General features: G+C 64.4%; 1 protein-coding gene across 1 annotated transcript in view; it reads right to left on the reverse strand.

The window, feature by feature from the left end:
• The window catches only part of LOC130593736 (dedicator of cytokinesis protein 2-like), a 48,670-nt gene that overhangs the window by 3,078 nt on the left and 22,309 nt on the right, over positions 1-23,283 (reverse strand). The window contains exons 29-45 of the mRNA XM_057399096.1: positions 5,886-5,984; positions 5,522-5,616; positions 5,110-5,188; positions 4,914-5,014; positions 4,679-4,737; positions 4,066-4,214; positions 3,785-3,870; positions 3,245-3,401; positions 2,978-3,018; positions 2,759-2,849; positions 2,569-2,688; positions 1,884-1,973; positions 1,698-1,802; positions 1,015-1,156; positions 676-757; positions 494-578; positions 224-310 (exon numbers count right to left, since the gene is read on the reverse strand). Coding sequence (XP_057255079.1) covers positions 224-310; positions 494-578; positions 676-757; positions 1,015-1,156; positions 1,698-1,802; positions 1,884-1,973; positions 2,569-2,688; positions 2,759-2,849; positions 2,978-3,018; positions 3,245-3,401; positions 3,785-3,870; positions 4,066-4,214; positions 4,679-4,737; positions 4,914-5,014; positions 5,110-5,188; positions 5,522-5,616; positions 5,886-5,984 — 1,668 coding nt within the window. The remainder of the gene's footprint in view (positions 1-223; positions 311-493; positions 579-675; positions 758-1,014; positions 1,157-1,697; positions 1,803-1,883; positions 1,974-2,568; positions 2,689-2,758; positions 2,850-2,977; positions 3,019-3,244; positions 3,402-3,784; positions 3,871-4,065; positions 4,215-4,678; positions 4,738-4,913; positions 5,015-5,109; positions 5,189-5,521; positions 5,617-5,885; positions 5,985-23,283) is intronic.

Consider the following 23,283-nt stretch of genomic DNA (forward strand, 5'->3'; position numbering starts at 1 on the left):
TGAGTGCTGGGGGGCTGGATCTGGTTTGCACTGAGAGCAGGGGCTGCTGGGGCAGGGGCTGCTGGGGCAGGGGCAGGACCTGCTCCTGCACCCGGATTTGAGCAGCTTGAGCTTGGGGATCCCAGAAGGGGAAGCGGGGGGCAGCACCCCTGCCTGGGTCCACGTGCTGCTGTCTGGGGGAGGGATGCCCCCGGAGGTTCCTGCTGCCCCCGAACCCCCTCACCGTGGTGGTGGAGGTCACCGCGAACCAGCGGAGGATGCCAGGCAGGGGATAGGCTGTCAGGAAGGTTGTCCGCTCGATCCACATGTTCTGTGGGAAGCGAGGGGGTCAGCCCAGCACCCTGGGACACCCCATGGGGCAGGGGACTCCCTCCTCCCCATCCCATGGGCATAGAACCACCACCTCCCCATCCCAGGTCTGGGAGCCCCCCTGTCTTGCTTGAAAGCCCCCCTTCTGTGGACACTCAGCTCCTCACAGGCCCCCTGCACTCACTGCAAATTCATTGTCTGGGTCCTTTGGGCCTTTCTTGAAGGGTCGCGAGTAGCTGAACCTCTGGACATGGTTGGCTCTGTAGAAACTGGAGGACAGGAAGGGCAGAGGGTGGGAAAGGTCCCTGTTTGCCCCTTTCCATGCGGAGCAGGGCAGCAGCAGCCTCTCCATGCCAGGACACTCACTTGGTGATCTGCTCCGGGATGCTCCGGTCCTTGAACCGGCCCCTGGCTTCCTCTGCCGGCTGCACGGTGAAACACTGGATGTCTGCGGGAGTGAAGGAGCCACCAGCACCACTGCAGGGACACGGTGTGGGGGACCCATGTGGGGAAAATGGCCCAGGAACCAGCCCTCCTGTCCGGCCCATGCTTGGAGGGTCTCTGCCTGCCCATCCCTGTCAGAGGATCCCTCCCTGCCCACCCCTGCTCATAGGATCCCTCCCTGCCCATCCCTGCTCAGAGGATCCCTCCCTGCCCATCCCTGCTCAGAGGATCCCTCCCTGCCCACCCCTGCTCATAGGATACACTGTCCTGGGGAGCCAGTGATGTCCTGCCCAGGGGGACTCGTGCTCTTGAGCCTCTCAGCGCTGGGGAAGGGGCTCAGCAGCTGCAGCTCGAAGTCCTCCCGGCGCTCATACTCCTTGCCCCGATAGATGAAGACCTTGTTCTGCAGAGAGGAGGAGACAACTTGTCCCTCCTGAGAGAAACATTGCCCAAGGCCAGCAGCTGAGGGAAAAGGGAATTGAGGCATGTGGAGGTGATGGGTGAAGCCAACACAGCTTCACTAAGGACAAAGTGTGCCTGATAAATCTGCCCTTCTGTGCCAGGGTTACGGTGTTGGGGGATAAGGGAAGAGCCGCTGACACCACCATCCTGGCCTTGCACAAGACATGTGGCACTGTCCTGCACAGGACCCCTGTCTCTAAGCTGGAGAAACATGGATTTGACAGATGGACCACTCAGTAGATAAGGAATTGGCTGGATGGACTCATTCTAAGAGTGGAGCTGTTGGAATGAATCCAGAGAAGGCCACCGGGATGGTCTCCAGAGGGGCTACAGGGAACCTGGAGAGGGGCTTTGGACAAGGGCCTGCAGGGACAGGCCAAGGGGAATGGCTTTAACCTGCCAGAGGAGAGATGGAGATGAGCGCATGAGAAGGGGCAGGGCCAGGACCCCAGCTCCTGTGGCCATGGCACCAGGATGCTCACCCGCAGGAACGGGGGGAAGCCCTGCCCGTAGTAGCCCACGGCAAAGTAATCCGGGCTGGGCCGCAGCACCTTCAGGATCTTCTCATAGAAGCGGGCTTCCTGCTGCTGCAGGAGAGGGGTGGGAATGGGGATGGGATGGGCGCTGCGGCCCCCCCGCTCCCCCTGCTCTCGGCAGGTGTCACTCACCAGGATGTCACTCAGCAGCTCGTAGTCAAAGACCTCGCTCTCGTACTGCTCCGCCAGCTCCTTGCAGATGTGGATGGCCTCTTCCCACATCTGTAGGAGATGGAGCTGGGGGTGAGCCAGGGCAGGGAGGCACTGGGGCTTCCAGAAGGGACCGGCCCCATCTGCAGCGAGGACGGGGGGGGGGCTGGTGGACCAGCTGGGTGCTGGTGGCTGCAGCAGGACTTGGCTTCCCACCATCTCCAGCCCCTGAGCCCCCCAGCATGAGCAATTCCTCTCCTGGGGTGTCCCAGCTGCTGGCCCCAGGCAGTATGAGGGCTGGGGGCTGAGAGTGGGATGGGATGGGATGGAATGAGATGGGATTGGATGGGATGGGACAGGATGGGACATGATGGGATGAGATAGGATGGAAGAGAATGGGGTGGGACGGGACAGGACAGGATGGGGTGGGATAGGATGGGCTGGGGTGGGACAGGGTGGAAAGGGACAGTATGGTGTGGGATGGGTGCACAGGGGGAAGCACAGCCTCAGCAGCTGGGTGGCTGTGGGTGAACCACCCACCCCGGCCTCCCTGCAGGGCAGCTCCAGCCCCACCACCGCGGTGGGGAGCGAGGTTGGGCCGGGATGGGGCTGGAGGCTGGGAGCGGGGGACAGCGGGAGGAGGCAGCCGCGGCACGGCCGCGCTCACCTTGCCCTGGTCGAAGTAGCGGATGATCTGGTTGTAAAGCGCCTCCTTGAGCTGGCGCTGGGTGCGCAGCGCGGGCCCGTGCGCGCCCTGCACCGGCGCCGTGCTCGCCTCGTCCGACCACTGCCCGGGACAGCGGAGCCCGTCACGGCGAGCCCCGGCCGCCCCGCGGCCCCGCGGCCCCGGTGCCCACCTTGAGCAGCCGCGCGTGCAGCAGCAGCGTGTAGGCGCCCTCCGTGTAGTTCTCGTAGCTGACGTGCAGGTCCCGCAGCTTGTACAGGTACCTGCGAGCGGGCCGCGGGTGGGCTCCAGACCCGGAGCCCCGCACCCGCCCCGCGGCAGCTCCGCCGTCCCCCCCCGTGTCCCGGGGCCGAGCAGGGGCAGCGCCGGGACCTCCGCCGGCCGCGCTCACCTGATGTACATGGCCTGGCGGCCGATCTCCTTGTAGAAGTTCTGGGAAGAGCACACGAGGCCATTTGAGCGGCCCCGGGAGGGGCCGGTGCCACCGCCCCCCCCACCCGCCATGTGCCACCGCTCCCCATCGGCTCGGACCCGGGAGGTGCCTCCCAGCAGGTACCTCCCGGGTTTGGCACCGGGCACACCGCATCCCTGCTGTGCCAGGGGACGGGGGGGGGCATGGGGCTGAGCCCCGAGGCGGAGGCACGGAGCAGGTGCCCACCAGCAGGTTAACAGTGCAGCTCATGCTGTAGGTTTTGTTCTCGTCGTTCCTCACGGCCCGGTAGTCGAGGAGCCGCTCCAGGAGCCCCGTCACCAGCGCCACGAAGCTCTGCCCGGGCTCGGCCAGTTCGGGGTGCGCCTGGCAGCAGCTCAGCAGTCTGGGGAGGGCAGGGGGTGACAGGGGCACTGTGCTCAGTCCCAGCCCCGCTCCTTGTGCTGGGGGGGGGGAGAGGGGGCAGGAGGGGCAGCAGGAACAGAGAGCAAAGTGTGCTCATAGGGAGAGAGCTGAGAGATTCATCTGCCTGGCACAGGGATCTGTGATGGGCATCACGGGGCAGGAGCAAGGCCTGGGTAGGGCAGGAACATTGCTGGGGCAGGGGCATTGCTGGGGCAGCAGTGGTGTGCAAAGGGCACACGATGATGCCGGGGCAGGAGTTTTCCTCCCCTCAAGTCCTGCCCCAGCTCAGAGCACAGTGAGGAGCAGGCTGGCTGAGGCAGTGTGGGGCAGGAGGACAGCAGAGGCTCAGGGGGGCACACTCACATGCTCTCAAAGAGCTGCTTGTACTGCTCATCCCCGCGGCCGCCCTCCACCTCAGTGTCCAACTGCCGCAGGATCTCATCCTCAAACTGCAGAGATGTACGTGAGCAGTGCTGGGAGCTGGGATGGGCAGGGCTGGGGCCATGGAGCTGCAGCACTGGGGCAGGAGGCTCCCAACAGCCTCAGGCTCAGCCGCTGCAGCCCCTTCCCCAAGGACCCCCCTGCACTGAGTGGTCCCTGTTCTCCTGCCCTGTGAGGAGCAGGGTCCAGCACCAGGCACCCACCCGGGCAAAGCTGCGGGTGAGCTGGTACTCGCAGAGCATCATGTCAAAGAAGATGGGGATGGTGGCCTTGCGCAGCTCTGGCTCCGGCACCAGCGTCATCTCCAGGATGGGGCCCACCATGCCCGGGATGAACTCAATCTTGCGGGGGCCTGGGATTGGGAATGGGAAGGCCATGCTGCAGGCAGACACCAACCCAGATTGGGGAGGCTGCCTGCAGGGAGTGAGGGCTCACGGCTGATCACAGTGCTGGGGGCTCACGCACCACAGCTTTGCCTGGTTGCAGATGGCATATCCCACAGGCTCACACATCCCACCCATCCCATCCCAGAGCATCCCCTGGCTCACACATCCCACCCAGCCCATCCTAGAGCATCCCCTGGCTCACAAATCCCACCCAGCCTATCCCAGAGCATCCCCCGGCTCATGCATCCCACCCTGCACAGCCCAGAGCATCCTCCAGGCTCACGCCTGCCAAGCCTCATCCCTGCCGGCTTGCACACCCTGCTCATGCCTGCAGCCCCCGATGCCACCCTCCAGCACCATTCCAGGGGCCATGCTGGTGACCACCAGACACCAGACCCTTGCCAAGCCCCCATGGCTATGCCACGCTCACCGAGGTTGTACCACATGTCCCGAATGGACGCTCCAATGGTGGCTCTCATGTCCCCGTACCTGCCAGGACAGCTTTGGTCAGCACCCCGAGCAGGATGTGATCCAAGTACAGCCCAACCGGCTCACCCCAAACCCCAGCCCCACAGCATGGCAGCCGCCTGAAGTGGAGCTGCAGAGCCCAGCCCCATGGTGCTGCGGCAGGGCAGGGGCAGCCGGAGGAGCTGAGGGCAACTCACTTGGCCAGGATGCTGCTGCGCTTGGCCTGGGAGAAGTTCTCGAGCTGCAGCGAGTCTTGGGTCAGGAAAGCCACGGCCAAGTGGAAGTAATTGTTCCAAAGCTGCAGCGGGGACAGGGCAGAGCTGGCACAAGGGGTGGGGGCAGAGCTGGGGACACACAGGGTCCCCTCGCCCTGGGCTGGAGCAGCGCCCTCACCTGTAGCTCAAAGCTGTTCTCGCTCAGGAACATCTCGGTCAAGGTGGAGGCAAACTGGTTGATGGTGCGCAGGAACTCCCTGTGGGTGCTGGGGTCAGTGGCTCTGCCTGTCCCAGTGCCACAGGCAGGGCCTGATGCTGCCACTGCACCGGTCCTGCCCAATGGCATCCCCACTGATGCCATGAGGTGTCCAGCAACAGCTCCCCACTCCCCGGGAGCCCCAAAGCCCACCGATAGGGATGCAATGGGGCTGCACTGTCCCAGGGCAGAGCAGGAGGCATTTGGAGCCAGAGTGCTGAAGGTGTTTGGAGGGGGCTGAGTGAGCTTTAGGCTCCGTGCTCCAGTGTCTGGGTACCCTGTGCCCTAGAGACACCCCAGGTCCAACATCCCCCCATGGGTCAGGGGTCCACACCGATTCTGCACCATGCTCATCACCATCCAGTCGCACGGGTACACTGCCTTGCCAATCAGGTCCTTGAAGAGGATGAAGGTCTCCATGAGGAAATCCTGGTGGGAAGGAGATGTCAAGAGCTGGGCTCGACCACGATACCCTCCCAGGTGATGCTGTGCTGGATGCTGGGGCTGGAGCAGCCTCACCACCCACCAGCTTCACCTCCATGGAGCAGGGATGAGCACCCAGGGGTGGGTGGCACCAGTGCTGGGTGCCCAGGTACAGGCACTGGGACCAGTGGGACACCCCAGCCAAGACATAGGGTGGAGAGGCAGGGGGTTGCCGGTGATGGAGGGCCCGGGTCACTGCATGGGGCAGCACTCACCATCAGCTCGGCCCGGGAGGGGAATGCCTTGATGTAAGATCTGTAATGTTCCATGTCCATCTGGCTCAGGATGGCAGCCATGCAGGCCACATAGTGACTCTGTGGGACAGGAGCTGGTCAGACACTGCTGGGGTCCCATCGGTGTGCTGGGGTGGGGTTCCCTCTGGTCAGACACTGCTGGGGTCCCATCGGTGTGCTGGGGATGGGGTTCCCTCTCTGCCACTGAAGGGGTGTACTGGGGATGGGATCCGATGGTTGGCACCATGGGGTGCACTAGGGGGGGTCCGAATGCCTGCCCATACTCCTCCAGCCGGTCTGTACCCCAGACCCCTGGCTGCCCTGGGGGTCCCTCATGGTCCCCCCCTCCCTGGCTTTCCACATCTCTCCTGCCGCACTGAGCCCCATCTCCTGCAGCCAGCCATTCCTCTGCCAGCCCCTCGCAGCCTCCAGGGGTGGGACGGTGCCGTGCTGCTGGTGCAGACAGGGTCCCCAGCTGCACCTTGACTGTGGATAGTTTCTAACGTTTAAGCAATTTAAGGCTCTGTGTGGATGGAAGGGCCTTTTGAAACACAAGTAGCTCCATTCCGGAGGCTGATGTGTCTGGAGTGCCCCTGGCAAAGGGTCCCATATTGAGTCATTAACTCCACTCCTGCTCTGGGTGCTCACGGTTCTGTCGGGAGGTGCAGCACCGGCTGAGCAGCATTCCTGAATGCAGGATGAGAGGGCCCATGCCTGACCCCCACGCTGCTCAGCTGCTCTCATGAACCAGAGGCCCAGGTGCTGCTCCCACTGTGGCTCCTCTCCTGTTCATTACAGCAACGTTCTCTTCACGATGCCTCTAACGTGGATGAGTCTGTGATAGGTTTGCTCCTGGGACAAAGCTACAGGGAACTCCTCAGGGCACTGAGCAGCAGCTGAAGCCTGAAAGCCGAGGTCAGAGCCACAGGTCACCGTTGTGTGTGTGTGTGCACAAAGCAGCTCCGAGCCCTCAGGTGGCATTGTAGGAGTCTGAGCATCCCCGGGCATGCAGCAGCACAGCAAAGCTGCCACTGCCAACATCACCGCCCTGCCAGGGCCAGGATGCTGGCATCCCACAGGCAGTGGGGCTGGGTTGGTCCCAGGGAAGGGCAGGGGTGAGCAGGGGAGCACCGTATCACAGCCCTGGACATACGCGGGGAGCTATCTTGTGAGAAGCAAGTGGATAAAAGCCCAACAGGTCCCAGTCCTTGAGCACGAGGGTGGAGGCACAGGCACAGACCTGAGGCTCCCTGCTGAACGCTCTCAGCAGCACCAGCAGCACCTCCATGCAGGGCACCCGCACAGGCACAGCAGGGATCCTGCAGAGGCACCCAAGCCCCAGCAAGTCCAACTTGCCCTCGAAGCTGGAGGTGAATCACTCCCTCCTCCTCAGTCCTGGCCTGCTCCAGGACTCACTCGGGAGTGGGGGATGTCCTCACTGCAAGCTAAACACCGGCAAAGTGCTGCCACAAACCCGCCAATGGTCCCTGAGCATCCATGTGTGTGATGCCACGGAGCCCCGGTCTCGGGAGGACCTCATGGTGGGAGCTGGGGCGGCTTCCTGCTGACAGAGCCAGGCTGTGCAGCCACTGCTGCACCTCACCGAGGTTCTGTGGTCCATTTCCCGTGTACAGGCAGGGGTGCAGCCCCGGGACACCGCTAGGACCACCGGCAGGACCGGCTCCCAGCTGGGGAAGAGGGTCTGTGCTACCCCGGGGGAGGCTCCTCTCCCACCCGGGGCTCCCCAGCTCCGGACTCGACGCAGTGGGGTCCCACCGCCCACGGGCACGCTGCCTGCACCGGTGATGGCGGAGGGAATCGGGGCTCTGCCCCACCGTGTGCCCGGCCCCGAGCACCGCACCGGCCACGGCGCTCGCACCCCCCGGGGCCCGGTCCCTTCCCTGCCCTCAGGTGCGGATGTGCAGCCCCCGCTGCCCGGGGCACGTACAAGGATACCGGTACCGCGTTCCCGGCCACTCCGCCCCGCCCGGGCATCCCGACCCCGCGTCCCGCCGGCCCCGCCCCCGGCCCCGCCTCGCTCCTCCCCGGCGGCTCCGCCCCGGTACCGGCGATCCCGCGCGGCTCCGCCCCGCCCCGCCGTGCCCGGCACCCGCCGCTGCCCGACCAGCGCCGCCGCCGCCGAGCACCAGGTACGGGGCGGGCTGGGACGCGGGGCCCGGGGACTGGGAGCGGCGGAGCGGGGCGGGCCGGGCAGGGCCGGGCTGCGCTCTGCGGGCATCGGCGGGCATCGGCCCTGCGGCCCCGCTCGGTGCGCCGGGAGAGCCGCGGCGGCGGCACCGGGGCCGGGACCGCGACCCCACGCGGTGCGGGAACCGGGGGGGGGGGATCCCGGGGCCAGGAACCGCGGATCAGTGCGGGGAGCCCCGACGCCGGAACCCCGCGGCGGTGCGGGCAGCGGCCCGGGGGTGCGCGGTGCCCGGTGCGGCCGGAGATAGGAGCCGGGCGGGGAGCGAGGGGGATGGATCCGCGGTGCCCCGTTTCGCCCCCCTCGCCGGTGCGCGGTGCCCGGCCCCGAGCGGCCTCGGCCGCCCCCTGCAACCGAGGTCGCAGCACTCCCGGGTTCCCCCCTCCTCGGCCCGAGCAGGAGCTGCCCCGGGGCAGTGCGGGGCGCCGGTGGTACCGGACACCCCGTGCCGGGCACCCCTCACCCCGCGGGCCGCCATGGTTGGGGTCCGGGGGGCTGCAGCGTGCTGGTGGCAGCGGCGTGGGGTGCAGCCGAGGGAGGTAAATCTGCGTTGAGATCCGCGTGTCAGAGGGGTGAGGACACCCGGGGTCGCGTCCCTGCGCTGCTGCTCGGCTGTGGCAGCTCCGCTCGCCCGGCAGCTCCATGCAGGAGATGTGGGATCTCGCTCTGCTGGTGCTCGGCTCCCCCTTGTTAGGAGACACGTCCATCAGCCAGGGCTCTGTATGGGTGACACACGCACACGCACGATCCCAGGGATGTCACTTTGGGTACCACACGCTGCGTTGACGCCGGCTGCTCACGCTGGAGGGATTCAGCCCATGTTGCTCCCAGCAGCGCCCAGCACCGTGTCCTGTGGTCAAGGCCTCGGTGGCTGCTGGTGGGGCTTTGGCAGTGGAGCCAGGCACAGCCTTGTTTGCTGACGGTTACACAGGAAGGTGAAGCTCTCGGGGCTGCTCCAGTCCCTCTTGTCCCCATGGGAGCGCATGCAAAACCCGGTTAGAGCTGTGGGGTCTCGTAGAGGAGCCTGGAGAAGGTCTTCATGGAGCTCATCTGTTTGGAGAATGAGCTGGACACGTGTGAGTAACCACCAGGACCCGGCTTTGCAGGGACCTGGCTTTGCAGCGTGTGCCTGCATGGGGACAAGTCTCACGGTGGTCTCCACACCTGGCACCTCCCAGGGGACAAGGGATGCTGGGGACCCCCGGCCGTGTCCTTCCCTGCAGGTGCTGCCTGAGGAGAGGGGCCGCGGAGGTGACCCCCGGGCAGAGCCGGGCTCAGGCTGGCACCCGTCATCCATTGCCGGTGTTTCCTTTCCATGGGAAGCGTTCGGTCCCTGCTGTGCACTCAGAGTGGATTTAACCACAGAAGCTCCTTTAGACTGAGGTTATCTTCTCTATGAATTATAATTATTGTAATTATTTAATGGTATGGTAGCATCCAGAGGCCACAAATAATTAGTGGGTCTGTTCCTGTCTGTAGTAAGGATGCTACTGCCATGCTAAGCAGTGCTCTTGGACAGGGTCTGTCCTGTGTCTCTATGGAAATGGTCCGTGTGTTCCCAACTGCTTGGGTGGGGAAACCGAGGCACAGGGTGAGGAAAAGCACTCTCTAATTCCTGAATTCCCCTGGTAGTGGCGTTATCTGAAGCACACGGAGACAAAGGGGGGGCGCCTGCATTGAACATCCACTTGAAGGCAGGAATTTGTATTCCGAGAGGACGTTCTCCTGCTCTGTGTCGGGAGGCTGCAGCTGCAGCGGCTCCTGCGCCCGGGCCAGCACCGCGGCTGGGCTCCCCAGGGCAGGACCAGGCCGGCAGGGAAACAGGGGCTGCCCCATGGTGAGGACCAGGCTGATGGGGGGACAGGGTGTCCCTGCCTGCGCCCAGGGCTGAGCCCCTGCAGTCAGGACTGGTGCACACAGGGTTGACTGTGGTGGTGCAGCTGCCTCTGGGAGCTGCCTGGTGGCGAAGCCGTTCCAGCTTGTTCCATATATGTGCTTTGTGGACAGCTTGTGGCTCCCAATGGGATTCCTGGCACGTGCAGGAGCACACCGAGTCCCGCTCTGTCGTGTTCCTGTCCCGGCAGCTGCTCCTCTCACTCAGATGGGGGCCCGAGCACCACCCCCTGAGAGGTGGGATGTGCCTCCCCAGGAGAGCATGGAGCTGCTCTTGTGATGGACAGGCTGGACAGGGCTTGGAGCAAGCTGCTCTAGTGAAAAGTGCTCCTGCCCATGGTAGGGGGTTGGAACTGGAGGAGCTTTAAGGTTCCTTCAACCAGACCATTCTGATTCTACTCTGTGATTCCATGAGCTGTGTCTCCTGCTGCCAGAACTGTTTGGGCCATGTCCTATTTCCCTCACCCTCCAGTCGCTGCAGGAGCAGCCCGTGCTGCAGGTGCTGGCGGAGCCCATGTGCTCCACTGCTGGTCACCAGCTGCCCTCCAGGCTGGGTCTCCAGGTCAAGCATTTTACCTTGTCCTGCAGCACAAGGGGTCTCCAGGACAATGAGGAACATTAACAGAGCCCACGCCGCGTTCTCTGGAAGGACACAGCCCACAAGGGTGTTTCCATCCTCCCGCCGCGGTCTCTTCTGTGGATGCTGGACCCCAGCGGCTGCTGCAGACTGCAAGGGGCACTCACCGAGGTGGAGCCCTGGGGCTCAAAGGCAACAGCCTCCTGCTGGGTACCGGCTCCCAGGGCTCCCTGCCATGGCCTGCCCGCATTCCCAGGGGAAGGTCACCCCAGCTCATCATGTCCCACTTAGAGTGGTGGTGCCGGTGCTCCTCTGCCTGGCAGGGAGAGGTGGGAACGCCAGCGGGTAGCAGTGAGAGCTGTCATCACAGCTGTATTAGCATCCATGGAAGACAGAGGAATCATTTGGCTTCTGAAAGCTTTGTGCACTTCACTGTGTCTCCTGACCGACCATGTGAAGTCTCCATCTGACAGCACCAGCATCGCTGCAGTTGAAAGGGAGCAGAGACGATGACCTCTGTGTGCCCGGAGGAGGATGCTGTTCTTCCCTAACTGACGGATCCCTCCACGGGGCATTACCCAGGATGCAGCAGCCCTGGAGAGGTGCCCGCAGGGTGCTGCTGCTGCAGGGGTGGGTGACGGGGGTCCCAGCTCCCAGAGCCTCCTCCTGGGCCCATGGCAGCGAGTGACTGATTCTCTCACAGAGCCCTTCAGCCTGTGACCTAAATAGAGGAGCAAGCGAGGCCTAGCTCATGCCAGCGGGTACAGGGGGACCCGTGTGTCCGTGACCCTGGGCAATGGTGCTGGGGTGCAGGGCTCTGTGCCTGCCGCCCTCTGCCCAGTGCTTCCAGGGAGCCCCAGGTTCTCTGAGCAGAGCCAACACCTCCCTTGCCTTGGACAGTGCCGTGAGGGAGGAGCTCGAGTGGAGCAGGAGTGGAGTGAGGACCAGGGGACACCAGGAGCTGGCCCTGGGGACACAACAGGGCTGGATGGGGTGAGCACTGCCAGGGGGAGCCGGAGAGGGGATGTGTTCGGCACAGGGGCTGAGCTGCTCAGGCACAGGTGCTGTTACTGCCATGAGCACAGTCAGATATAAAGGGCCATGACTCAGTGCCTGCAGGACGCTGGGGGTCTGTGATGCTTTGTGAGCAGCCGGGCTCTGGAAGAGCCTCCAAGAGAACCATGAGGGCAGGGCATGAGCTGGCTTCATGGAGCAGCTTCCTCAGTGAGGAGCCGGATCTGGGGCTTGTGACCTGCCCCGAGGAGAGGCCCCGAGTCCTTGAGTCCCGCAGTTGCTCCAACACGAGTTCAATTGCGCCGAGTGCTCCGAAGCCAAGGCGGGATTAAGCTCTGCTGCTGAGTGCAGGGTGGTGACCCCAGCTCCTGCTTGGCCTCTGCTGAGAGCAAACGCCTCGCCCTCCAGTGCCGCCCCTGCCCATCGTCAGCGGCAGCTTTCTCCTTGCCAGAGATGGGGAAGAGCAAAGGTTCCATCCCAGGAAAGCCGCTGCACCCGCAGTGGTGACGGGCAATCAGCTCTTCTCAGCTCCAGAATCTGACTTCCTCCAATAAATCTCTCGGCTTCCTGCGTCCTGAGGGGAAGATTTATCTGTCTGCCCTGGTTCTCCCTCTGCCACTGCCAGGAGGTGGAGGATGGGTGGAGAAGGGAGCAAAGCTGGCCAGGGATGGGTGGGTTGTTCATGGTGGGGGGGGCAGCCGGAACCTCTGTGGGTGCCTATGGCCCTGCCCTTGGATCTTGCCTGGGACCTGCCCCGCAGCCCTGGCTGGTCTGTGCTGCAGGACATCAACATCCATCGAGTCAGGAGGAAGAGCTGGGCTGGGCCTTGCTGCTCCAGAGGAGGAGGAGCAGGGCTCTTCCTCTGAGGCCAACCCCACAGCCCTCACAGGATGTCTTGGCACAAAACCCCAGCAGATCTGGTGCCTGCCTCTCAAAAACCACCCTCAGCCAGTACCAGCCAAGGGGAAGCTGTGGGTAGGAGCTGCCAGTGCACCGGCACAGCCCGGGCTGGTGATGCAGGACCAGGTTTGAGATCCCAGCATCGGAAGTGGTGCAGGAGGCTCATGGATCTGCAGGCTCTGGGCTGGGGGTGGCTGCTGCGTGGTTCAGAACATCCCCATTGCTCCGAGGAGAGTTTGGGTTTGCAGGCAGCGAGGGCTGTCTGAGGGCTGGAGTTTAGCACTGGCCATGGCTGAGTCATGGGAACCATGGGAAGTGGCTCCTGATGGCTCCGGGGCTCACTCAGTGGAGGAGACGTTCCCAAGTGCACTGAGCACCCACCTCAACCCGGGAGCCCACCACTGAATGCTCCTGTCACCTCCTGCACGGCAGCGGTGTTGCCTGGTTTTCTCTCGACATCATCTAATGTGACCTGCTGTCACACCGTGTTCACGCGCTCATTCCCATAGGAACTGACAGGAGAAAACCACTCAGACCTTAAAAACCTGCTGAGGTGCAGCATCCGCTGTGGCACAGAAGGGAACAAATCCCTTCCAGGCTGCCCCAGCCGCACTCTGTGAGGAAGTGGCTCCTCTGGCTGCCCCCCCACAGCCCAGCACCCCTCCCTGCTCCTTCTCTGTGTTCACCCTTTTCCTCTCTTGCCCTTCTCTCAGCTGCGGGTACCCCACATGTTCTCAGTACTGAGTTTTCCCAGGGGTGCAGAGCACCATTTCCTTGTAAACGTTCCTGAAGATGGCAACTGGAATGTGCTGGTGTGGCTGGGGGCTGGTTCCCTGGGCTTCCCATGGCTCTCCGTGCATCCGAATGTCCCTGGAGCTGTACTTCCAGGCAGAGCGGTTTCCTCAGACCCAGCTACAGCATGGGGTGGCCCATCGGGTACTGGAGCTACTGGTTGGGATAATGAGCCCTGATGCCGTCTTATGGCCGGGCTTTCCAGAGCTTGAAGATGCCAGCACATGGCAAATAGTGCCTGGATGCGGCGCCAAATCCCAGTGTACCATAAAGCACCCACAGGGACAAGAGGGAGGGTCCTGGCTCTTGGTGTTTGACATCCTTGGAGCTGTTCCCAAACGGAGTTAAGTGCACAGATAACCACAGACTCTCTCCTTGTCCTTGTGGCTCAGCCCTGCTCTCCCTGGTGGTGCTCTTTGGGAGGCAGGGGGTGACTGACAGCGTCCTGTTTGCTGTGTGGGCAATGGCACAGCCTCATGTGCTCTGCTGCCACTGAGGTCCCTGCTGCGGGCTCCGGGGCTGCGCCTGGACCCTGCTGGGAGCGCCCGTGCTCAGATGTTGGAGCAGGTTCCTGGCTCCCTCTACCCTGTGCCTGTCAGTGCTCTTGTTGGAAAGGCTCTGGAGCAGGCTGGCCATACGCTGGCAGCCCCCGGGGAGTGCTCAGCCTGATTGTGCTGGTCCCGATCCATGCTCAGGAGGCTCATCCAGCTTGGAAACGTGCCGGCCGGACCCTCTGCCGCTCAGTGCATTGCCCCGCTGCAGCTGGGAATGCTGATGTGAGACCAGGGTGGGAGCACTGAGCCCCGCGCAGCACCGGTACTGCCACGGCCCCATCCACGGCCAGGCACCACGGGCAGGGCACGGCTCCCCCGGGGTTGCGGGGAGCAGGGCGGGCAGCGCTGGCTCCATCCTCGCGCCAGCTCCCTCCTGCGCCCGTTGCTGCCCATACTAACGAGCCGCCCCGTCCCTCCCGTGTCTCCGTCGCGTCCGGCCTCACAAACACTCCCCGTGTCTGGGCACGGCTCCAGGCTCGGGAGGGAGCATGGCGCATGGAGCAGCATCCCGACTAGTGCAGGGCTGGGGGTGCGGGAGCCGGGCTGCTCGGCACGGAGGAAGCTGGGTCGGTACCGGGGTGACTCCAGGTCACTGCGCACTCTGGAACAGCAGGGAAAGGGGCGCCGCGTGGGGGGGGGGGGGGGGTGACCCCATGTGTCCATCAGAGGGGGGCTGCAGAGCCAGCGAGTCCCCCTCATTGTGTGCCAAGCAGTGGGCTGGGGCAGGGGTTACGGAATGTGGGATGTGGGACATGGTGTGGTACAAGGGGTAAGTCTGTGCCATAGGGAGCCCGCAGTGCTCATTTGTACTTCTGGCGTTTCTGGAACGCTGGGAGACTGAATGGCCAAGAGAAACAGCACCACTGTCCACTGGGGCTGGCACCACTCCTGGTGCTGCTTCCCGAAATGAGCCATTCCTTAGCCTCCTCTGCACCCAGGACATCACAGGCTCGGCTTCTGCTGTGTGCCCCACAGTGTCATGTTCCGAAGCAGTGTGAGGAGCCGGTGCAGAAGCCAGGGACCGGGTGGGCAGGGGCAGAGCAAGGCAGGAGTAAGGGGTTGGTGCTGGTGGGGTTATGGCCAGGGACATGTCCCCATGCACGGCGGGTCCCCAATGCCCATTCCAACCATGTCTCATGCGTGACGGGTCCCCTGTGGCCAGTGTGGTCCTGCCCCACTCAGGCTGGGTGCTGTGCCCACCCCAGCCATGTCCCACACACTTTGGGTGCCCCACACCCTGGTGCCTCGTGCCCTGTGGGTACCCTGTGTCCGTCCATCCCACACGTTGCCCTGTGCCTGCCCCACGCTGCCCTCCTGCTGCCATCACACGAGGCACCAGCCCCACGGAGCCAGAGCTATTTTTAACAGCCGCTTCTGCTTGATTTGAGCTGTGAACTTGGAACGTGTTTATGCTAAAGGGGTTTCTCTTTTTTCCTTCTCTTTGTGCTGAAGAGGCAGCGCTGGAGATCAAAGCTTGTCTCTTCGCGTTTGGTGACGGGGCTGGCAGGGAGCGGGCAGGGCCAGCGGCAGCAGCGGGGGACGCTCCGGTGCTCGGGGGGCTGCGGCGCTGGGACGGGGACTCACGCACCCCTCTGTGTCCCCGCAGGTCCGGAGCCATAGGCAGGGACGTTCAGCACCCGACGGCGCGGGCAGCTCGGCACTGAGCGGCGCGACAGCAGCGCGAACATGGGGGGCCGACAGCGCGGGGGATCGGCCACGGGCGGTGCTGCCGGGGGTCGGGGCCCGTAGGGCCGAGCTGGGGGCACGATGCCCGCCTCCCGTGCAGCATCCCCCCGGCTCTCGGGAGCGGGATGAGGCTGCCCCCGGCCCCGGCTGCAGCCGCCGGCCCCGGGGCCCAGAGCCATGGTCAGCCGGGAGCCTGTGCCCAGCCCGGCACCCGCGGGCGAGGGCAGCCAGGACAAAGCCATGACCGTGCGCTCGGTGCTGCTCAACCGCGACTCGCCCGACATCGAGAGCCGCCTCAAGCGCCGCCGCAACCGCACGCAGCAGGTTCGCTTCAAGGACCTGGTGGAGGGCGGCGTGGAGCCCTCGGCAGCACCCAGCCCCGACACCCCTCGTGCCTCGCCGCCCCCCAGGGACGCCCCTGAGCCGGCGGCCGCCCCTCTCCGTGCCTCGCCGAGCCGGGCCCATGCCCAGCCGGGCTCGCTGACGCTGCCCATGCCGCGCAGGGCGTGCATGAGCACGGCCATCCAGACCTCCCCCAGCCTCCACAAGCCCTTGACGGCCTCTCAGCCCCGTAGCAAGAGCATCTGCGACGTGGCCGGGGCCGCGGTGCTGCCGGCTGGCCCCCGGTGCCCAGGGGGTTCCGTGCCCACCCCTCAGGAGCCCCGCAGCCTTCCCTATTCCGGTGCCCCTGTCCCGGGCACGGCCGGGTGTTCCGCTGCCCGCTGTGCCCCTGAGGCCTGCCCACTGCCCACTGCCTGTGTCCGGCCCCGCAGGAGCCCCGGGGGGAGCCGTGGGACCACCCCACGCCCTGCATCCGTGCCCTGTGGCCAGCCCCGGCCCGCCGAGCCGCGGGCACTTGGCCGGAGCGACTCAGAGTGGAGCCTGCCCCGGAGGCACCTCCAGACCCTCGGGCAACCTCAGCCCCACGGACACCCCCAGCCCCTGCCCCATGGGCAACCCCAGTCCCTCAGACACACTCAGCCCCTGCCCATCCAGCACCCTCAGCCCTTGCCCCACGGGCAATCCCAGCCCCTGCCCCTCGGACACCCCCAGCACCTGCCCCATGGGCAGCCCCAGTCCCTCGGACACCCTCAGCCCCTGCCCATTGGGCACCCCCAGCCCCTTGAGCACCCTCAGCCCCTGCCCCACGGGCAGCCCCAGCCCCTCGGGCATCCCCGGCCCCTGCCCCAGGGGCACTCCCAGCCCCAGCCGTGCCACCCGTCGACCATCGCCGCCACGGGCATCCCCGGCCTCCACCAGCCAGCTCAGAGCACTCCTCCGACCCCCCAGCACCAGCTCTGCGGCTCGCCCTGGGGGGGGCCCTGCTGCTCCTCTGCAGACCCCCTGTCACCAGCGCAGGGCTGGCCCCGCTCTGCCTCCGCGGCACTGCCCCGGCCGGAGCCCCGCCGCATCCGCAACGAGCCTGGGCCCGGCTCCGCAGCACCGCAGGGACACGGGGCGCCGCTTGGGACGCAGCCGCCCGGGCGGGCACCGGAGCTGCCCCGGGCCTGCCTCACCCCGCAGCAGTCAGAGACGCTGCGCCACGTCCAGGACCTTCTGCAGCTCGTGGTGGTGACCAAGGGGCCCCCCGCGGGGGACGAGGAGGCGCGGACAGCTGAGGGAGCGGGGCCCGGGGAGCGCGGGGACCTGCAGTCCCAGCTGCAGTCCCTGGAAGGGGTGCTGGAGACCAGCCAACAGACCATCCGTGTGCTGCTGGACGTCATCCAGGACCTGGAGAAGAAGGAGGCGCAGCGGGACGGGTGAGCCCGCAGGGCTGGAAGGGGGCCTGGGGGGCTGATGTCCCTGCAGGGCTCGGAAGGGGGACAGGGGGATCCTGGCACAGCACTGTGTGCTGCCACCTCCCACGTGTTCACTCAGAGCTGCCATCCCCGTGCGGGTGGCACCATGTCTTGGTACAACATCTCTGGCTTGTTCTGCCCATGCCGGGGATAGGGTGAGAGATGCAGCCATGGGGACAATGGAAGCTGTGTCCCTGCCCAGCTCTGGAGCAGCTGATGTGCCCATCAGTCACTGGGAATGGGAACCGGGATGTCACTTCCCACCTGCAGGCTCAGCCTGGCCAAGGCAGATGCCCTAGGAGCAACTCTCTGTTCTCAGCCTGCTTTCACCCATCCTTGAGTTACCCATGGCACAGATTTATCAGCTGTTGATGTGTCTGTGCCCTGGGGAGGTGCTCCCCACCCTCCCCCCCACCCTGCCCTGCACAGGACCTGCTCCATGGTGTTAGAGATAAGTCTGTGATGGCCCAGAGCTGAGAGCCTCCAAACTCATCTCCCACAAGGGCCATCAACCCCCCAGGAGATGCCAGGAGCCACTCACCCCATGCAGACCTGGTCCTGGCCAGAAAAGCCCTCAGGAGCTTACTCCCCCTGTTCTGAGACAGCTGGATCCCACCGGGGCAGCACAAGGATCTGCTCATGGAACTGGATTAAGCCTGGGCTGGCTGTAACTGGAGCTCAGGCAGAGACACCCTGATGCCACCTCCCAGAGCAGAGCTGATGGGATGGGACATGGGGAGGTCGTGCAGCCAGGAGAGGCTGTGGTTTAGACCAAGGGGATGGAGATCCCTGGTCCCTGCCATGGCATTTGGCCACCCAGGGGTGAAAGTACCCAGTGCCCAAGCAGCTCCTGTCCCCCACTCCTCATGGGGACAGCAGCAAAGAGCAGTGTGTAGATTGGAAGGGGCCTTAAAGCTCCTCCAGCTCCAGTCCCCTGCCAAGGGCAGGGACACCTTCCACTAGAGCAGGTTGCTGGCACCTACTGCCAGCAGCATCCCACCCCGAACCCCTGTCCCGCAATTCACTCCTCCTGGGCGAGGTGCAGGCTGTGCATTGGATATCCCTACGCACCCATATATTTATGCACCATGTGTATATATATAATCATGATCTAATTTATGTGCTAACAGGGAAATCCCCAATGTAACACAATTTGGTGCATAAGACCTAGTTCCTGAGGGCTGAGAACAATCATGATCAAGGTCAAGGAATAGGAGGAAGACTAACAGGAAAATGTGACTACAATGTGAGACAGGGGGTGATTCTCAACTGTCCCCCAAAAAGCTGCAGCCTGCTCTGCCCAGGAGGGGAGATGGAGCCTGCAGAGGTGACCAAAAGCATTTCACAGCAACCTTATCATAGAATCAGAGTATGACTGGTTTGGGTTGAAGGGGCCTTAAAGCTCCTCCAGCTCTAACCCCTGCCACAGGCAGGGACCCCTTCCACTAGAGCAGCTTGCTCCAAGCTCCTGTGTCCAACCTGGCCTTGAGCACTGCCAGGGATGGGGCAGCCACAGCTTCTCTGGGCACCCTGTGCCAGCGCCTCAGCACCCTCACAGGGAAGAGCTTCTGCCTCAGAGCTCATCTCAGTCTCCCCTCGGGCAGGTTAAAGCCAATTCCCCTTGGCCTGTCCCTACATCCCTTGTCCCAAGCCCCTCTCCAGCTTTCCTGCAGCCCCTTTAGGCACTGGAGCTGCTCTAAGGTCTCCCCTTCAGGAGCCTTCTCTTCTCCAGGCTGACCCAGCCCGGCTCTCTCAGCCTGGCTCCAGAGAAGTTGGGCACCACAGGAGAGAGCTTTGCCTTCATCTGAGTCCTGTGTCCTTCCGTAAATGCTTCTCCAGTCCAAAAGCATCAAAAAGATATAAACCCCGGGTGTGGTGTTGGCTCGGATGAGCCTCTGCCCATCTGTCAGAGCACTGCTTTGTTGCCAGTGCCCCCGCTCCTGCCCTAGTGCCATGTGTGGGACACACACAGTGACCTGGGGGGGCTGTGGCACAAGGCACAGCTCTGGGATGGGGATGAAAGGCAGACACAGCGTGAAAGATTCAGGGCTTCCGCCCTGCTCATGTCTGCTGAGGCACCACCACGTTCGGCCTGGCACTAACCAGCATCACAGGAGAGGAGCCGGGATCCAGGGAGGAGAGGAGCTGGGATCCAGGGAGGAGAGGAGCCGGGATCCAGGGAGGAGAGGAGCTGGGATCAGGGAGGAGAGGAGCCGGGATCAGAGAGGAGAGGAGCCGGGATCAGGGAGGAGCCTGAATCAGGGAGGAGAGGAGCTGGGATCAGAGAGGAAAGGAGCCGGGATCAGGGAGGAGAGGATCAGGGAGGAGAGGAGCCGAGATCAGGGAAGAGAGGAGCCGGGATCAGGAAGGAGAGGAGCCGGGATCAGGGAGGAGAGGAGCCGGGATCAGGGGTGCCAGTCCCGGCTCCTGGCTGCTGCAGGGCAGCTCTCCGGGCTCACAGCGCCTCTGCTCTGCCTCAGGCGGCACTCGTACCGGACAGGGCAAGACATCGCCAACTGCGGCACCTGCCGGGACTGCGCCTGCATCATCTACAGGTACGAGCCCACCCCGGCTCCCTGCCCATTCCCGGGGGATCCCTGCTCTCCTGCGTCCCGCAGGCTCCTGCTGGGGCTCCGGGACAGACGTACGGGGGGACGCTGCTGGGGAGGGAGGGGACCTGCCTGTGCCCATCTTCTATCCCTGTGGTCGTGAGGGGCCGCGGGGTCTCACCCTGTCCACACCCAAGGGGACATGGCACAAACAGGCACAGCTTTCCCTGTTGTCCCTCCTTTGTGCCAGAAACACCTCCAGCACCCTAGGACACAAACCCGGCTGCGTGGGGTCAGTGGAGACCTCCTGAGCCGGGTCCTGACCCTGGCAAAGGCCATTGCAGGGACCTCAAAGGGAAAAGGTGCAGGAGCACGTGGGGAGCATCTGTTCCTGTGGCAGTGGGGTCAGTATGGGGCTCGCTGTCCCTGGAGCTGCCGGGTGCGTTGTGGGTGCGGGCACCCCACGGTTGTGTCCATGTGGGTGCGGGCACCTCACGGCTGTGTCCATGTGGGTGCGGGCACCCCACGGCTGTGTCCATGTGGGTGCGGGCACCTCACGGCTGTGTCCATGTGGGTGCGGGCACCTCACGGCTGCAGCCAGCTCCTTCAGAGCAGAGCCCTGCTTGTGCTTGCTCTGAGCCTGGTCCCTTTGTCTCTGCAGCTCCCGCTCCCAGGAGATGGGGTGGTTCCCAGGGTGGGAGCTGCCAGGCTGCAGCTGGCAGGGGAGTTGCTGCAGTTGGTTGTTGGTCACACAGGGGGTTCCTGCTGCTCGCTAGGGCTTTGGCTCTGCTCTAGGTCAGGCCACGGGAGCCTTCTCCTCCGCTGGAAAAGGGCCATTCCACCAACGGGGAACGGGTGAGGGCGCAGCCCCTGCGCACCCTCGGGTGCTGCCTCAGTTCTCGTTCTCCTCCTGTTTACACCACGAGCTTCCCTGGTGCAGCTCACAGGGCTGTGGGTGCCAATGGGCCCTGCCTGGTCTGCACACAGCGGAGCCGTGCAAGGATGTCACATCCCCGGAGGTGGCCCCTGTGATGGCCAGTCCCTGCTGGGGCTGCTCTGGGCTGCGCTGCCGTGAGCGAGGAGAGGCTCTGGTGGGACGTGGGCAGTGGAGGCACAGCAATCCTGGGCATTGGGTGCCCGGAGCTGGGGCGGCACCCAGGGGTGACCCACGGGGGGGTACAGCCCTGCCTGCCCATGTCCCATCCCAGGGGTACGCACAAGCCAAGCACCTCCATCTCAGCCATGAGCCCTGCACTGCGTGCTGGGGAGCTGGGGTCCTCCGCACCGCCCCCTCCCCATGGGACTGTGCCACAGCTCGTCCTTCCCTCTGGGAGCAGCTGGGGACAGCCGCTGTCCCGCAGGGGGGGAGACAGGAGGTGACAGACGCTCCCCATGTGCGGAGCCGTCACATCCTGCAGCACCCCCTGATCCCATGGGATGTGCTGGCAGGAGATCCCAGCGGCCCATGGGGAAGCAGCGCGGCACAGCCAGCAAGGCTGTGGGAATACTGGAGGGCTCCGGTACCCTCAGGAAGCCTCAGGGCTGCAGTGGGGGCACAGCCCCAGCTTCCCCTACCCAGACAGAGCCAGGGCACCTGGTTCCTTGCATCCCCAGTGCAGGGATTGATGGGCAGCAGCACAGCCCTCGCATGCCCCAGAGCTGGATCAGGACTGTGGGGGGGGTCTCCCCAGAGCACAGCAGAGGGGCAGGATCCCCTCCCTGAGCTGCTGCTCATGCTCTAGGGGTACAGCCCAGCACACGGGGGGTTCTGGGGCAGGGTTCCTGGGGTCACCATGTGCCTCTGCGAAGGGACATCCTACTGCCATGTCCTGCAGGCAGCTTCTGCCTGTCACCCATTGCAAGCAGCCGTCCTGCTGCGCATTGGGGTCTGCTGCTGGATGTGTGGCACCTCCTGTGCCGGAGCATCCAGAGGTCCCTCCTGCCAGGACAAACAGCTCCTGACCTGGTACAGGGCGGCTTTTGAGGTCAGCCACCCTCAGCTGCCCTCCTGCACCTTCTTCCTCATCCATCCTCAGAGCCTGGCGCTGCCTCTGCCTTTCTCTTGAGCTTGGCTGTGCTGGTCCCTGTTCCATCTCCTCACCAGAGCTCCTTCACTCTAAATGCCCAGAGGAGCTGTGGCTGCCCCATCCCTGGCAGTGCTCAAGGCCAGTCTGGACACAGGGGCTTGGAGCAAGCTGCTCTAGTGGAAGGTGTCCCTGCCCGTGGCAGGGGTTGGAGCTGGAGGAGCTTTAAGGTCCCTTCCAGCTGTAACCATTCCATGGTTCCATGATAAAAACTCCCCTAGGGGCACTCTGCTCCCCAGGCTCCCACCAGTGGCTGCTCCTGTGCGAGGCCCCTTCACGTGGGTTCAGCCATTCCCAACAGCCACAGGCCAGCAGCGCTGCAGCAGGATGGGTCCTGCACCCCCTACCCCATGCATCCCAGCAACCCTGGGAGTGCAGTGGGGCTCCCAGGGACGTGCCCTGGCAACGTGCGTGGGGCTGAGCATGGGGGGGATGCAGGGAGGGAGGTGGCAGTGGGGCACAGGCTCATGGAGATGTCCATGCGGGGACACTGACCCTGCTCCCCCATTCCTGCAGCGTGGAGCATGATTTCCGGCAGCAGGAGGGCCGCTTCCAGCGTGTGCTGAGCCATATGGATGGGGACGTGGCCCCCGGCTCCCCGGAGGCTGTGGTGGGCACCGCGGTGCCACCGCGCCAGGAGCCATCACCAGGGCTGAGGCCACCCATGAAGATGGACCCCAAGAAACACCGGCGGAAATGCTTCTGGTTCCTGTGAGCGGGCACGGCCCAGCCCTGAGGCCTGCCCTGTCCCCCCCTGCTCCGGCAGGGTTTGGTAGCACCAGCTTTTCTATTTCGAACCCTTGGTTCAGAGCAATGAAGCCCCTGTGGAACCAACCAGGTCTGTAAACTGGGTGCGTGACCTGGTGTGACACCAGGGCGAGGGGCCGGGGCCGATGTGTGATGGGAACTCAGTAAATCCCACGGGGACACTATTTTTGTTACATCCTCTCCACTGTGTGCTTCTGTTCTGGGTGAGGATGAGGATGGGGCTGAGGATGAGGATGGGGCTCGGGGCTCTTCCCCTGCAGCGCTCACCCAGCCCCAGGACTGGGGCTCCCCAAGTGCCACCAACAGCCACAGTGTTCCCGGTGCCCATCCCTGTGCCCCAGAGCAGGGGCTGCCCCCCGTATTCGGGCAGCCCGCCGTAACCACAGGCACTGAGGCTGCACCAGGACAATGGTCCCTGTGAGACCTGTTCCCAACCCCCCGCAGGGAGGGTGGGCTGTGGGGGAAGAGCTTCCATCCCGCTGCTGCACCCCCGTCAGTCGGGTCTTCAGGGACAAGGACAAAGCAGGATGGCAAACTGCAGCCTTAGCCCGGCGAGGC

This window comes from Pezoporus wallicus, unplaced genomic scaffold (genome assembly GCF_028554395.1).
Source record: "Pezoporus wallicus isolate ANWC-B61680 ecotype Strahan unplaced genomic scaffold, APGP_CSIRO_Pwel_v1 contig_14149, whole genome shotgun sequence".
NCBI classification, from domain to species: Eukaryota; Metazoa; Chordata; class Aves; order Psittaciformes; family Psittacidae; genus Pezoporus; species Pezoporus wallicus.